The following is a 17,559-nucleotide window of genomic DNA, read 5'->3' on the forward strand; positions in this document are numbered from 1 at the left end:
TTTAATTAACTAATAATTTAATTTATTCCGGGCCTTCTTACTTTGAATCACAATTTCAGATTTTCTTTATTCAGTGTTAAACTTTGATTACCGTAACTGCTCAAATCATCCAAGTTCTTACTACTCACACCAACACTAATTTTCTTTCACCTCCCCCCTCCCGATCCCCTATATCTTCCGGTGGTGTTCATTTGGTATGCAATACTAGTTCGGCCACTACCCTTTTTTCCACAAGAAACCGGACTTGGACTGACTTGAGGCCGCGTCCCCCACCTTGCTCCGTAAAACGAAAACGAAACGAAAACGAATAAAAAAATACAAAAAATAATCGTTGTCCGAAGTCTCAGAGAATTTCTCAATTAGTAAAACTGTATTTTTGAAAAGAAATCCAACGTAAATAATTTGAAAATTTGAGGATTCAAGTTTCCTGACAATTTTACAATAAAAAATATCTGCATATTGGTGAGAATGGCAAACTTATGTAAAAAGCTTATTCATAAAAATATGTTCGAGACTGAAAAATCAAGTCTTACGTAGAAACAGTTTACAAACAAATCACTGAAAATTGCTAAAACCACAGTTTTTTAAACATTTTATTTTAAACCGCTTCACAAGGATAGGATATACGACAATAGTCAATATGAAGAATGTTATGTAAAATAATCTGGAAAATAGATTTCCGCGATAGATTTTTTTTAAATTTCAACTTGCAACATTGTGCTATTCGTAAATAAAAATAAAAAAAAAACAATTTATTTTGATGATATGGCATCCCTAACAAATTTGTTAAAATTTACTATCAGAACTATTCAGTTTATTTTGATAAGGCTGGTACAACTTTTTTTTTGTCTTCCCTTCCAAAGTTGGCCAGAAAAATCGGGGGGCAAATTTTTTAAATCAAAATACTTCAAAATTTTAACGAAAATTCCAGTGCAATCAGCTGAAATTAATTTAAAATGCATTCCCCGACGTTTAGAGCAATTTTCAGCATGTTTTTGTTGATTTACAAATTTTTGAAAATTTTCGATGTTTATTATCGCAATAAGTTTCCCCCCTCTCCCCTCGACCCCGGCCACAGCCGAGGGACAAAAACTTTGAAAAATATTTGCATCGGCCTAAAACATTGTATATTGCCTAAAAAATCATAAATTCAAAAAAACTGCCAACACTGCCGAGAAATATCGCTTCTTACATTTGTATGGAATTTAAAAGGAAAAAAATAAGGCTGTAAAAAATAATACAAACAAAATCTTGTTAAATAAGTATTAATTACGTAGCATTTTTAGTTGGGTCATGAACATTTAATATCTGGCAACCCTGTATTAAGATTTGCGGGCCCTGTATTGAAGTAATATCGCTTATTAGTAGTGTTAGTGAATTTTTACGATTTCGCGAACAGCGTGAAATTCAAAGATTTTTGTGGAATCTCGTGAAATTAATCAATTTTCTCAAATCAATTTTTTTAAATTAAAAACATAATAAATATAGCATTCAAAAAGACTTTTTAAGTAAATTTTATTAGCTTTAAATTGAAAAGCGTGATATGAATCATTTGAAGAATTGTTAGTAAAACAAACATTAACATGATATTGATACAGCATTTACTAAGAAGTGAAAAAAATAGTCAAAAAAAATCCTCGGAATTTAAAAAAAATCATTTCCAACCAAAAACGTGTTAAAAATGACTTAAAAAGTGTTCTGATTTAGTATAATTTTTTGAAGATTTCGTTTGCCTATTGATTTTTAAAACTTCATCATCCCGGTACGAGAATCGAACTCACGACCTCTGGATTGGAAACCCAGCACGCCGCTAGTCGAAACCCATCCCCTACCGGTCAGTATTCCCAGTGAGCATATTTACTCTTTTAAGGGATCTGACTTTGCCGAGCCAGACAGGAATCGAACCCATCACCTTCCTCTTACAAGGTGAAACCCGTAACCTCACGGCCACGGAAGCTCGGCAAAAAAGCAGCGCAATAAATGGCAATACGCATGCCCTACATTTTGGTAAAACGTCGGTCCATTTGCGTAAAAGAGGTTTTGGGTGACTCACCACACATCTAGCAAAACATTGTAATAGGGCCGAAGCCGAAGTGTAAACAAAGACTCTATCCTACTCGTTCCGAATATAAACATCAAATTGTTTTGCTTGACATAACCTTCGGACGCCTAGAAATGAGCAGAAACTTGCAACAGAGACCACAAAGTAGATTGCTCTACATTTTGGTTTCAAAATATGTACAAAGAGCCCGTCTATTGCGTCCCTAGATTTTTTTTGATTATTAAAAGTTTTTTTGTGTCACGTTCGAATTAATTGAAGATTTTTTTAATTTATTGAATAAAATAAATATAATAAAGCATAAAGACTAGTTTCTGTATGTTAAAGATTTCCATAGTTTTTTTCAAAAAGGTTTCCATAACTATTTTAGTATTTTTCACGTTCCGCGAAATTTCCGTGTAATTTGGTGTTTTGAAATTAAGGTCCCCGTGAAATTTACAATTTTCAAGCGTGAAAAATCACTAAGAAAGAATTGTTGTTTAATTTTTTCACTTCTACGTAATGTTTTGTTATTCAAGACTATACAGTTTCTGTGTAGTTCTGCAAAATATTTTTGAGACTTGTGTTCCTTTAAAAATCTTTTCAAAAAAATACACTTAAGATTTTTTGCCGAAATATTGGTCCAACATACCGTTGCATGAATCCTTACTCCAACTTCCCAATGATCGGTTCCAGAGTCTTCTTCCTCCCACGACTGGTACGGGAAAATTGAATTTTATCAAGCTGTTTTCCTCGATTACGCTCGTTTTTATGTTTTCTCCCAAAAGTCGTTTACTTTTCCTGGTCCTGTCTCCACCTCGTCCTCCTCCTCCGCCCCACAGCGAAAGTAACACAGCTCGTTAAAACGATTCTTTTTATCTCTTTCCTCGAAATATCCTTCCAGCCAGCGGCAGCAACTGGTGAAGAGCAAGAGCCAATCGGAGCTTGCCACCTTCATTCCGGCGTCGGCCATCATCTACCACAACACGGCGAAACCATTCGGCTTCCACAGCGGCGGCGTTGGCGTCGCGACGGCCCCTGGACGGACACCGGTCGGCGGCGGAGGACATGATCCTGTAACGGCGGCGGCGACCACTTTTCTCAAGCAAGCACCAACAGCGACCACGACGACGACGGAACAGCAGCAGCAGCAGCAGCAGTTTCCGGTGCCCGGGTTCGGCGGATTGCGGCGGTGCCTCACGGAAGAGATGCGTCCCGACCAGGACTCGATGGTGAAGAGCGTCTCGATTGCCGAGCGGCTCGCGGCCCTCCAGAAGAGCGGCGAGGACGACTGGCGCAAGCGGATCGGCAAGAAGGACGTGACGGATGACGCCCGGCGGGAGAATCTGGTCAATGTGAGTATAGATCTTATCGTGTTTACGGGTAAAAATTAAGAAACCAGCGTGGCATCGGGTCAGATATTGATCGCAACAATAACGGAAACTCGCTTAGTATTGATTAATGGCTCACGTGAAATATGACGCTCACGTGCAGCCCGGAAGGCACGTTCCGTATCCGTCTGCTGTGTGTTCATTTCGTTGGAAGTTGGGCGGAGGAGTCCCCTGACGGTTTCTCCATCATGATGGCAACAGAAACGAGCAACAAATTGGCTCCCCAAAACCAAAATAAAGCCGCAAAAGTTTGGGCAGGGTGGCTACCTAAATGAGAATATTTAGTTAAAATAATTTTAAAAGGATAAAGTCAAATGAAAACTGAACAAAAGTGTTGTTACTTTTTTTATTTTAGCTTTTCTTTTGGAAAAAAATGATATGTATGTAATTTTATTTGAAATTTTTGAGTAAAAAATGCGTCTGCTCCAGTAATTTTTTATGGTAATTTTGCCTAAAAAAACAGTGTACGATATTGAGATTTCAACATTAAAAATTATTATATTTAATACCAATAAATTCAATGCTATCGTTCGGAAAAGTAAAAAAATGCAAAATTGATTTTCAAAACCTGTACGCAAAAAGTATCACAAAATTGCTTGCAGCGATTGTGGTTTCCATAGCTTAAATTTATTCTTTTGGCAACAAAAATTACCCAATATCTAACATTAATTTTAAAAATCCAAGTTTATTTTTCAGACCTATGCCTATGGGAGAGTTGTGGGGGGGGGGGAATGGAATTTTTTCAAGGGAAATCTTCTGAGACATCGAAGAGACAAATAAGCCGTTTTGCATCATCCATATTAAAATGGAATGCTAATGATGAAAATCTGTACCCCCAAAATTATGTTTTCTGATAGAATTGGTGTTTTCAGCAAAACTGTTGGAACAATCTTAAAAAAAAACTTTTAAACTCTTCGAATGATTAAAAATGTAAAGCTATTGAACAAATTATCAGAAAAAAATCCCAACCGGTGTTTTTATTAATTGTTTTTTTTTATCTTGTCGTACTTTTTCATGTAAAATCGAACTTGCAATTGAAATAGTAGTTTATGCAACAAGTTGCAAAAAGAAGATTTTTTCAGCACGAGTTGTACATTTATCCAACGAGGTTTACCGAGTTGGATAAATACGACGAGTGCTGAAAAAATCAAGTTTTGCAACAAGTTGCTTACAACATTTTTTGCAATTCCGAAAAACGCTTCTTTAATGGAATTTTATGTCAAACATGCATGTGTTTAGTAAATTCATCGTTCAAAACAAAACAAATATTGAAAAATGTTACTTTTCGATACTAGTGTTGAAAAGTTTAACTTTTCAGCACCCATTTCAGTGCTGAAAAGTTGAACTTTTCAGCACTGTTATTGAAAAGTATTAATTTTCCATTCTGTTATTTTTGGTAGGGAAAAGTAGGCCGTTTCGTTTCTCCAGAAGGACAGGAAAAGTTGACAGTTTCACAGTGGAATTGCAAAAAGTACTTTTTTGCAATTCCGTCGTGAAACTACTTATTTTTCCTGTCATTCTTGAACGACGAAATAGCCTACTTTTCTGTACCAAAAATAATAGAATCGAATAGCAACTCTTTTCAAAATAAATGCTGAAAAGTTCTACTTTTCAGCACTGAAATGGGTGCTGAAAAGTTGAACTTTTTAGCACGTGTTTCGAAAAGTAACACATTTCAACATTTTTTTTGATTTTAACGATTTAATGACAAAATACATGAAATTTCGACCTAATATTTCACTCAATGGGTGTTTTTCGAAATTGCAAAAAATGTTGTATGGAACTCGTTGCAAAACTTGATTTTTTCAGCACTCGTCGTATTTATCCAACTCGGTGAACCTCGTTGGATAAATGTACGACTCGTGCTGAAAATATCCTCTTTTTGCAACGTGTTGCATAAACTACTATTTTGCAATTCCGTCGTGAAACTTATCACTTTTCCTGTCATTCTTGAAAGACGAAATAGCCTACTTTTCTGTACGAAAAATAACAGAATCGAATAGCAACACTTATCAAAATAAATGCTGAAAAGTTCTACTTTTCAGCACTCAAATGGGTGCTGAAAAGTTGAACTTTTTAGCACGTGTTTCGAAAAGTAACACATTTCAACATTTTTTTTGATTTAAACGATTTATTGACAAAATACATGAAAATTTGACTTAAAATTTCACTCAGTGTGTGTTTTTTTGGAATTGCAAAAAATGTTGTATGGAACTCGTTGCAAAACTTGATTTTTTCAGCACTCTTCGTATTTATCCAACTCGGTGAACCTCGTTGGATAAATGTACGACTCGTGCAGAAAAAATCCTCTTTTTGCAACTTGTTGCATAAACTACTATTTTCAATTTCGATCCCAAGATACTAACTGCTATACTATTATAGCATTAATTTAAGTGATGGAAAGTTCAATTTTCAGCCTTCTTATCGAAAAGTAATGCTTTTCGACACTGTTTGGGGTTTTGAGTTGCCCAAACAAACGAACGGTCTGTCTTGATTCCAATTTTTTTTTTTTAATTCCGTTTTGAAACTAATTATTTTTCCTGTCATTCTCGCTTGACAAAAGGCCTACTTTTCTACTAAACATAAAAGGATTTAAAAGTTCAGCACTGAAATGGGTCGAAAAGTTATACTTTTCAATATTATTTTGTATAGGGGAAGGTGGGGCAAGACGACCATATGGGGCAAGAGGAACAATCGCTCGCACGGCCGTAATTTTTACAATTTTGATTATGAGGATATTGTTGCTAGCAATGCAATTAGTTAATTCTACTACCACATAACCGCCAAAACGACGTAAACGCCACGGGGCATAAGATTTAATGAAGTTTTTTTCAATACCTTTTGTTTTCTTATAATATTTGGAAAGTACTAAATAAGGCTTCGGGTTCGTTTTAAGGCTCATTTTATCAAAATGCTATTTTTCCTAGATCAGTAGTGTCCCTACCAATGACAGGCACCTATTATAAAGTATGATTTAACTTTTGGATATTTTTATTGCGAGCTTTTAAAAAATCTTGTTCAGGTGGGGCAAGTGTACCATATGAATTTTTAGTATGAAAAAAAAAAACGAATTGCTGCAACAACATATTTTATTGGGAATAAATACATAAAAAACTTAAAAACTGATGCACAATTGTTTAAAAAATTGTCCATGCAAAATATAGCGAAATTATGAAAATTTACTATTTATCATCTAAGTATATTTTTTTGTAAAAACTATCAAATTTTTAGTAAAATATTCTTATTTAATCTAAAAATGAAACAAACGTTTCAAATACATTCTAATCTGATGTATCTAAGTGAAAACAGTTCAATTGTTAGCAAATTAACATGTTGTTTCATGCATTGTTCCTCTTGCCCCAAATGGTTGTTCGTCTTGCCCCACTAGTTGAGTAGAACGTACGGAAAATTAAAAATTTTAAAATCCATTTTTTACATAAAAAACCGGATTTTTTAAACTTAATCTATCAACCATCGCCACCTGGAGAAAGATGTTATGAAAAAATCAGACAGATTTTTTAACGTTTTTAGTGGGTTATAACGAGCATTTCCTTAGCTTGTTACACTTGCCCCACTTTCCCCTAACAATATTGTATTGTTATCGATGAATTGATTAAATAATTGAATTAAAATTTTATTCAAAAAGCGTTTTTTGGAATTTCAAAAAATATTGTAAGCAACTCGTTGCAAATCTTGATTTTTTCAGCACTCGTCTTTTTTATCCAAATGAAAAAAATCTTGTTTTCGCAACTTGTTGCATAAGCTACTATTTGAAAAGATTATAAATTTTTTTAATGTTTAATTTTTTAACATTGGTAATTGGACCATTAATTGCTGAGATATTGGCATTAGAAAAAGTGTGAATGTTTGGATGAGACTTAAGCAACTTAAATTTTCTTGTTTCTTTCGCTGTATTTCAGCAACCAGAGGTCCAATCTTAAGATCAATCGTCATAAAAAAATTCTCAAAATTAATTTGAATTTCCAAATTGAACTTGATTTACTGGCAGCACTGCCATGATGAACAAAAAAAAATGCACTCTCCCCTTAATGTCCCTTTGGAAATTTAAAATGAAATATTCTCAATTCTTCGACATTTTGGACAGGACAGAACATAGACAGGATACTATATAAAAAAATCGAAAAACCGAAATTTGTTTATTGAAATTTAACTTTAAGTGGCTATATCTTGAACATGGTGCACTTTATCAAACACAATCTGTAAAACACTTTTGGATTACAAATTTATTAAAAAAAAAACTCAAGCCAGAAAGTTTTTTTCAAAGAAAATTTTAACTTTACCCAAAAAAACGTTTTTTTTTTCAACAAATCATAAATCGATAACAAAAATTTTCTCCATAATTCCCTATGGCACAAAAGTTGCATTTTTTTGTCACCCAAAACATATATAAAAAAAAAAATTAAAACATACGGATTTCGTGAAATGGATTATTCGTAAAAGGAAGTTAATTAAAAATAATAATAACTACAACTTTGCCGAAAACACCAAATCGATCAGAAAATTTCTTCAAATGTTACAGATTTTCGAATATTTACGTACCATTGTTGTAGGGATAGCTGCCAAAATTGTATGGAGCCTTGTATGAGAGAAGCAATGACATAAAATGGATTCTTTGGTTATAGGGAAGGACCCCTCTAAGTCTGAAACAAATCCAAAAATATAAATGAAATCCATTTCCGATTTTGGTGAAGAACTGCTCACATTTAACCACCTTCTTACAAACCTCCAACACCTTCCCTTGGGAAACCACGCACAGTCCTGAATGGTTCAACCATAAATCATGCGCATCGCAAACTAGAGTTCCCACAACAGCACAACTCCTCCAGCACTCCTGCACAGAGATGATGAATGTTGCAGAACTTTAGCAGCCCCCAACTTTTTTTCCATCACTTGATTGGTACAGGTTGACTACGCTTCAAAAAGTCCCGACTTCTCAAGAAGAGGCTGTTTGAAAAAGTGGAACAAACTTCGTTAAACGCCTCCGTAACTTCTGTTCTGTGTCCAGAACTCTCAGCAATCTGGATAGTTGGAGTTGGAGAAATTTCTACAACAAAAAAAATGATTCGCTCCACCTTTCAAACGTGGGAGTGCACAACTTGCGGGATGCTGGCTGACACCTGACGTCCAGCGCCATCTTTCGACACGGTTGCAATTCAACAAGTGTTGAGATGGGGGCACGTGATTCGATTGCCACTTGTATTGCGAGCTCTCGCCCCCCGTTTAGCTCTCCGATGTGTGGGCGTCAACGTGATTCTGTCAATTACTTGCTGAAACGTTGCTAGCATTTCGTACAGAAGGGAAGGAGTTTGACGTAACACCGCCACCACCACAGCCGGCCTGTGTGTTTAATTGAACGTACTAAGCATCCTCCTCCCCCTCGTCGTCGGAAACTTTGCTGAGCTTGACATAGACGAGGCAATAATAATACATCTTCCAGCACAGACCCAAGTCGAGAAGCTGAAGTTATGGGGCCCGAGTTTTCCGACGACCACGACAACTACGACATGGTTGATTGATGATGGGTTGAGCTCCACCACCGGGCTTCTTCCAGCGAGACGTGTTTGATGTTGTTACAGACTTTTATGGAAGTTTGAGGAGCAGCACAACAACAGGCACACACAAACAGACGTGGTGATGCTGCTGGCTGGGGAGGTCGGCATGTTGCCTCCCCATAAACAACTAGTGTGCGGTGTCGTGTGCGGCGGTGGTTGCCTATGCTGGGGCGTTTTCCGATTTCGATTGCATGGAAAGGCTGGTTTGCGGTTCTGGTGGGCAGTTGTCGCTGTGAAACGGTTTTGGGCCGAAGGGGAGTTGTGAACAATTGGAACAACTAGATTGCATTTTACTACAATTCAAATTAATATTCAAGGTGATATCAATTGACTAAAATAATGTATGCACTTTTCGAATAAGCAACCACCTTTGAGATATCCTGCATAATTTGACTTTTCCGATCTGTGGTCCATGTGGTATTTCAAAATTTGCAAAAAGTTTAAAAGCACCAAATTTGATTAGGGCCGTTGCAAATATTTTTCAAAGTTTATGTCTACATTTTATAGAAATTTTCCCAAGAATTCAATAAAAATAAAAATTTTACCCTTAAATGCCTCCTAATATTATCAAAATCAAAATCAAATTATTCGTTCTACAGCATTGCCTTGGCGTTCTCGATTGCGAGATTCCTACTCGAAACTAATTGTCCGAAGGCTTGATTGGTGTGGCCTCTTTTTACACCTTAGCTTCCCATCCACCCCGGGATTCGAACTGACTACCTTTGGATTGTTAGTCCAACTGCCTACAGGCGACTCCACCGAGGCAGGACCCAGGGAGACGACTCCTACATCTCTCTAGGTTAGACCGGGGCCAACATTTACTTCCCCGTCCGACGGAAGGCATGGTCAGACAAATCTCGTCTCGAAAAATGCCACCGGGACCGTCTGGGATCGAACCCAAGCCGACTGGGTGAGAGGCAAACCCGCTTACCCCTACACCACGGTCCCGGATAATATTAATATTATATTCTAACGTTTTAAGTTTTATAACTCAGTTTTGACCAATTCCTTATATTTGTATTTGTTTTATTTTATCACCATCGTGTTCTCCGGACAATTTTACATAATAATCAATGTAAACCTCAAACTAAAACGAACTATTGACGAGAAACAGCGATTTTACTTTAAAAAACGATTTTTTAGAAAGTATTTTGCTCAAAAAGTTGCAAAGTTATGATTAAAAAAAAGAGCAAAGTCCAAAGTCCAAAAGTGTACCCAGTTCACTTGGAATGACCCACATACAATGGTTCCAAAAAATCTAATCGTCCTTAACGTTTAGATTTTTTGGAAAGTATCGAAATTTGTTTACAAAAAAGTTTCCAAAAATCATTGTTAATATAAATTTGAACTTGGAACCAAAAAAAACCCTTGTGAGTAGTGCGTCCATCTCGGGAATTCCCGGGACAAAATCCGGGTATTTTCCCTAAATTTTTGATATTTTGTCCCGGGAAATCCCGAAATTGAAAAAAAAATCATTTTTTGGTCAGGAAACTCAGATTTGGTTGTGGAAATAGATGAACAGTTGAATACTTAGTAATCGACGACATTTTTAAAGCATTGGCAAATTTGTATTCGGCATATATCAACATTGATTTGGCTTATAAGGGAAAATTATTAAAATTTTAGTTTATGGATCCGCAAAATGCCTAGCGCTTCAAATATTTTTCATTAAATTTTATCTATTTTTTAAATATTTACGTTCAATGATGGTTTTAAACTTGAAAAAATCATATTTAATAGTAACGAATTAAGACAGCATAATGTTCTGATATTTTTTTAATTAACAAAACAATTAGTACACAAATTTTCAAATTTATTGCTTTAAAAAATCCTGTACCTATTCAGACTGCAGTCCCGATTTCCCCTAGTTGGCAGTAGTGACTTAAAGATAGTTTGTAAAATATGTTCTTAACTTTTCTAACATTTTACATTTTACATTTTACATTTTACATTTTACATTTTACATTTTACATTTTACATTTTACATTTTACATTTTACATTTTACATTTTACATTTTACATTTTACATTTTACATTTTACATTTTACATTTTACATTTTACATTTTACATTTTACATTTTACATTTTACATTTTACATTTTACCTTTTACATTTTACATTTTACATTTTACATTTTACATTTTACATTTTACATTTTACATTTTACATTTTACATTTTACATTTTACATTTTACATTTTACATTTTACATTTTACATTTTACATTTTACATTTTACATTTTACATTTTACATTTTACATTTTACATTTTACATTTTACATTTTACATTTTACATTTTACATTTTACATTTTACATTTTACATTTTACATTTTACATTTTACATTTTACATTTTACATTTTACATTTTACATTTTACATTTTACATTTTACATTTTACATTTTACATTTTACATTTTACATTTTACATTTTACATTTTACATTTTACATTTTACATTTTACATTTTACATTTTACATTTAACATTTTACTAAACTAACTAAAAACTGCTGTTCTTGTTCAGATTCAAATAAAGATTATCACCAATATTGAGCTAATTCTATGATTGTAAGCTTGAAAAACATAACAAATTTAATGAAAACATATATTTTATGACTGTTTAAAAAATTTCCCGGGAAATTCAAAACCCGGGAAAATTGGACGCCCTACTTGCGAGCTTTTGATTGCAGTCCAGACTCGATTATCCGAAGCCTCGATTATCCGAAGTTTCGAATATCCGAAATTTGATTATCCGAAGGTTTGTATAGGACTTCGGATAATCAAATCATGACCAAAAACATTTGTTCTGGTATTTTTTTACTTTTAATACCATATTCGAGTTTTTCGACCCAATTCTGGTCAAATTTGAATAGTTGATAATAAATTACAAAAGGCATTTTTTTTTTAATTTTTCATCGACGCCATTTAAGCCGTTATCTTGAATTCAAAAATTAAAATCATTTTAGCATAGTTTAGGGTTCATACTTAAGTTCAATAATCAAAAAAAAAATGTGATTCGATTATCCGAAGTTTCGAATATTTTCAATCGATGATATCTTGGAAATTATTGATTCAATTTACAATGCTCAAAAGTGAAACTCGTGTAAAGTTTTCTCAATATTACGAAAAAAAGATTGTATTTTTAAAGAACTTCAATTGATTTTTGTTGCCCCTTTTGCACAAAAGAATATTGTGCAAATTAAATTTTGCATCCAACAATTGTTTATTTGTTTTTTTACGGCAAAATTTGGAAACTTTCCAATAATCACTATTTACCAGCTCGTAAACCAGCTCCAAATGAATTGATCATTGGAAACAGTAACAAATCCACCAAAACAGAGCCTCGCCACACTTACATCTGGCTCGCCACTCTCATCTCTACCGCAAACCGGGTGTAAAAAAAAAGGATTTGCAAGACGAGAAGTATTGATGCTCCGCATTTTTTTAGAGGACAAGGGAAATTCTCCACGGTGCCCTCTCTGAAAGGTCTAATACACCAATCAGTGCTCGTTTTACCTAAACTGTATTTTTTCCATAAACAATACTTTCGTTTTAGGAATTTGAATGTGTATACAAAAACAGTCGTAAAAATTGGTGAAAATAATTTGATAGTTTAATTCTTTTTGTAATATTTTTTTAAACAATTAGTATAAAATTACTTCTCTCTCCAACACACACTTGACTGTGTTATCTTCCGTTTCTCCCCTTCAAAGTGCTCCACGGCCAAACGGGTTATTCATATCTAAGTACCACTTTGACGAATGGGTGATTCATCCAACACAACACATTATCATCGCCATCGGCACCCCACCGTAAACATTATCATCATCATCATCATCATCGAGATTTTATGTCTCAGCATATTTTGTTTGTGTGTACAAACAACAGCCACGCTGCATAATAAAGTTAAGTGTGATAGCTCAGCTTTCGGCGCTTCTTTCTTTTTCCACCCTCAATAAAAAGTCGGGCAACAAAATGCGAGCGATTTGTATGGTATATGGCGTTCAAGTCTATTGAGAGTGCCTGGCAGGCAGCAAAACAATGTTTACACTTGTTATTTTGGAACTTGTCTCGGCCCGTGCCGGCTTGAAGGAATCCAGTAATCGGTCAACAGCCATGAATCAGAGCGGCGGCTCAACCAGCCAGTTTGAGAGTGTGTTTACATGATTCAGATGGCTGTGAATGGAAAGTTTAGGTTAAGTGAATGGATGGAAAAGCGGAAAATGCTTGTGATGGCTAATTAAGTCAAGATCTGAATGGTCTGAATAGTTTGATCTTTTTCACCTAAACTGTCTGACGTGTTGTAGATCTCAATCTTGCATAAGTCTCATTTTTATATTATTCATTTTATACCTTTCTTTCAGTTATTCATAAAGGTCAAATCATGTGCCAACTTCAGCAAACACACTCTTTCGTCAGCAAATAAACCACTTTGAAAAGTTTGTTTACTCGTTTGATTTGACTGGCTGGCTGCTGCTGATCATGTCATCATCATCTAAACTTGTTGTGACTTATTTTTTTCCGCGAATCGCCCCCCGGGGTCATGTTATGTCTGCTCACCATTTCATATCTGACCGGTGTGGCTCTTTTTAGCAGCTAGTTTTACCTTTGGCCACTCCTTCTGAGTCACACCATCATGCATGGGAATCGCGGGTTTTTTTCTGACCGTTAAGTGGCCCTCAGGCTTCTTCAGTTTTTGTTGTCGTTTTTCTTCGCCAGAATTTGCCTCACCGGATTTGAGAGTGTTGTTATCTTTCGGTTGACTTGACTGGAGCCGCGGGCAGAGTTGAGGACGTGGACGGGCAAGCAAAAAAAAAGTGCTAAAGTAAACAGGTTTGGCCGGTTTTATTCCCGGGAATTGCGTATCAAAATGAACTTATCGGTCGATGTGGTATTCAACTGGAAATGCAGTTGCTTTCGGGTATGGGAATCGCAGGATGAACGAAAATTGAACGATGAAATGTTTAAATTTGAAATTTGAAAATGCAGAATCTAATTTCCGTATCAAGGAGCATGACTTAATTTGACCTATTCTTTCAATTCGAGCATCATTTTTGCTTTATCTGGTCCAATGTCACCCTCTCTAAGGGGTGAGATTGGGTCAATTTTCAAACGATTGGCATTTAAGGTAGAGTTCATCAAATTCCCCCATAAAATGGGAAAATGTTGGCAATCATTTTTCGTTATCATTTCACTGTTTTTGTTGTTTAGATACTACGAAAAAAAATTAAAAAAAATTTGGACGATTTCAAAATAAAAAAAATTGGCATTTGTGTAAAAATATTCGTTTCTGGGTTTGTGGGTCAAAATTATGAAATATTTAATTTAAAAAAAATCCTTCAAGTTTTCATTTGTAAGTAGAGTAGAGTTGAGTAGTAGAGAATTTTCAAAAAAAAAAGTTTAAGTTTTAAGTTTTATTTTAAGTCAAGCTTAAAATGCATTTTTTTAAACAAGGCTAAATTGTTTTCAACATATTTAACGAATATAAAAAAAAACAGATAAATAACTTATAATTATTGAAATTCAGTTCTACCTTCAAACGGTTTTGCAAAAATTTCCTTTTTTTAATATGACTCATATTTTTTTTATTTTACTTAGTCCAAAGTCAAATAAAAATAAAATATAAGATTTAAAAACCAATTTAAAGATGTACCATACCATCATAACATTCATACAGTATGGTTAAAATAGTGAATGGAACTTAACATTCTCAAAGATGTGCTGTAGACGAATTTAATATAATTGATCATTTTTCATTTTTGATAATAGTATAACTAAGCAGTTCCAAATTAACGTTTAATTAAAAAAAAAGTGCTTCGATTTTTCTCAAAATTGGAGTGGAGGCCCGTATTTTTTGGTTTGGCCTTTAGGGTGACCTACGCCGTGTTAGGGTGGTTCGAAAAATTGTATTTTTCGTTAATTTTCACAAAAAGCACTTTTTTTTCAAAAAATCATAAAAATAGTTTGATGTTTCAAAAATCTGGCCTAACATTTGAAAAAGTCTTACGAAAACTTCAAATGCCGTTTTGACGGTGTCTGGACCAAAGAGCCTACATACCTTTAAATGTTCGGGTTCGGGAGTTGGATAAATACGAAGAATGCTGAAAAAATCAAGTTTTGCAACGAGTTCCATACAACACTTTTTGCAATTCCGAAAAACACCCTTTGAATGGAATTATTAGTCAAATGTTCACGTATTTTGACAATAAATTGTATAAATCAAAAAAATGTTTTCACTTTTCAGCATTTATTTTGAAATGTGTTGCTATTGCATTCTGTTATTTTTGGTACAGAAAAGTAGGCTATTTCGTCGTTCAAGAATGACAGAAAAGGTAAATAGTATCACGACGGAATTGCAAAATAGTAGTTTATGCAACAAGTTGCAAAAAGAGGATTTTTTCAGCACGAGTCGTACATTTATCCAACGAGGTTCACCGAGTTGGATAAATACGAAGAGTGCTGAAAAAATCAAGTTTTGCAACGAGTTCCATACAACATTTTTTGCAATTCCAAAAAACTCATACTGAGGGAAATTTTAAGTCAAATTTTCAATTTTGTCAATAAATCGTTTAAATCAAAAAAATGTTGAAAAGTGTTACTTTTCGAAACAAGTGCTGAAAAGGTCAACTTTTCAGCACCCATTTGAGTGCTGAAAAGTAGAACTTTTCAGCATTTATTTTGAAAAGTGTTGCTATTCGATTGTGTTATTTTTGGTACAAAAAGTAGGCTATTTCGTCGTTCAAGAAAGACAGGAAAAGTAAGTAGTTTCACGACGGAATTGCAAAAAATATTTTCGGCATTCAAAACGGCATTTGAAGTTTTCATAAGACTTTTACAAATTTTGGGCAAGATTTTTGAAACTCTAAAATATTTTTTCTTCAAAGTCAAAGTTATCATAATTCATTTGTGCCAAAGTCAGCTAAAATCGGTTAAAATGGAGCGAAGTTATGATTTTTTAATAAATCTGATTTTTGTGAAAATTAACGAAAATTACCATTTTTTGGACCACCCTAACACTGCGTAGGTCACCTTAAGGGGTTACATACATGTAGAAAATCACTAAATTTTATATTACAGAATATTTGTTAAATCTACTCAAAACATGTTAATTAATCACTCCTGAAACTTTCATGATGATATTTCATGATTAAACTGAGTAAGAGACGATTTAAGCTCAACATTTTGCCATGCGCAAAGCAGGCTGTCAAACTTTGTTGGCGTTATTCTCTAAACCCTGAGTTGATTTACGGGTGCCACGACATCTCGAGATGCTGAAATTTGAGGTGAAGACTCTCATGATGTGTCCCGTGTGCATGACGAAGCCCAATTTTTACAATTTGCTTTTAAAAAAAAAAAACAAAAACTAACGGTTTTTTATATGAAAAACAAAAAAAAATATATTTATATCTTTTTTTTTAAATAAACTTTTTGAAAATCGGAATCCGTCATGCACACGAAAATGGTTTAACGAGCCTTCACCAAAATTTTGAGCCGATTTGGTCAAGACAGTGTTGAGATATCGTGGCACCCGTTTTTTAAAACTGCTAACTTGAAATTGCTATATCTCTGCAATGATGCAACCAAATATCTTGTATGTTTTGTTGGTAGGTGAAAATGTATATTTTAATGCCCTAAAAAAAGAATCAAAAAAAGTTGAAGTGTAAAACTTGAAAGTAACCTCTTCTTTTTTGCCGATATACATGTATGTAACCCCTTAATGACCAAACAAAAAATACGGGTCTAATTATTTCTTTATTTATTTAAAAAATTTGAAAAATTGGGCCTGAAAATGTTAAATCAATGATGGCGGCCAAAATGACGGTTATTAAATATTGATAAGATAATATCAACTCGAATTTGTTTAAAATGGTGTTGGTAGAATTCGAATTTCATGTTAAAAATGAGAAAAATTGATTCGATTATCCAAATTTAAAAACGGAAAAACCGTCGGAAAATCGAGGCTTCGGATTATCGAGAATAGACTATTCGATTTTTTTATGAAACTTTCGATCGATCGATAAAATTCTGTCCATTAAAATTTTTTATTAAATTTATTGTGAATATTTACCTTGAGATTTATTCGGCTACCCGAGAACCGATTCATGTGTGAACGGAATTGGTTAAAACAACTATTTCTTGCTGACCTAATTTTTTATCGGAAAACTGCAATTAATGTATCCCCTAGGAACGTTCTCGTTCTCTAAATTTTGTATTTTCATAAAATGGATACATTTGATCATTGAAAAATTATCTGTGCTTTAACATCATCAACACGGTTGCAGCAACCCCAACCTCACCTCCGTCAGTCACTATCGGCACGCTCTAATCGCTCTCTTAAACCATCCGATCTTTCTTTCTTACTGTTCTCTGCTGCATGAACCTCTACCAACGACGCACAAATTGTTGTTTAGTTTAATTATACCAACTATCGGCCACTTTGGCTGGGGCGCGCACGCGTTCAAAGAAGTTACCACCAAGATCCTCGATGACCGCTGACTGACGATGATGATGACGATGATAATGACTTGAGTTTTTTTTGTTTTGTGTATCGCGCACTTTG

At 34.4% G+C, this 17,559-nt stretch overlaps 1 protein-coding gene across 13 annotated transcripts in view; it reads left to right on the forward strand.

Moving 5' to 3' along the window:
- The window catches only part of LOC120413442 (supervillin), a 536,783-nt gene that overhangs the window by 498,877 nt on the left and 20,347 nt on the right, over positions 1-17,559 (forward strand). For all 13 annotated transcript variants that reach the window (XM_052709437.1, XM_052709426.1, XM_052709430.1 and 10 more), the window contains one exon: positions 2,943-3,393. In XM_052709437.1, the coding sequence (XP_052565397.1) occupies positions 2,943-3,393 (451 nt within the window). The remainder of the gene's footprint in view (positions 1-2,942; positions 3,394-17,559) is intronic.

This window comes from Culex pipiens, chromosome 3, assembly GCF_016801865.2.
Source record: "Culex pipiens pallens isolate TS chromosome 3, TS_CPP_V2, whole genome shotgun sequence".
Classification (NCBI taxonomy): Eukaryota; Metazoa; Arthropoda; class Insecta; order Diptera; family Culicidae; genus Culex; species Culex pipiens.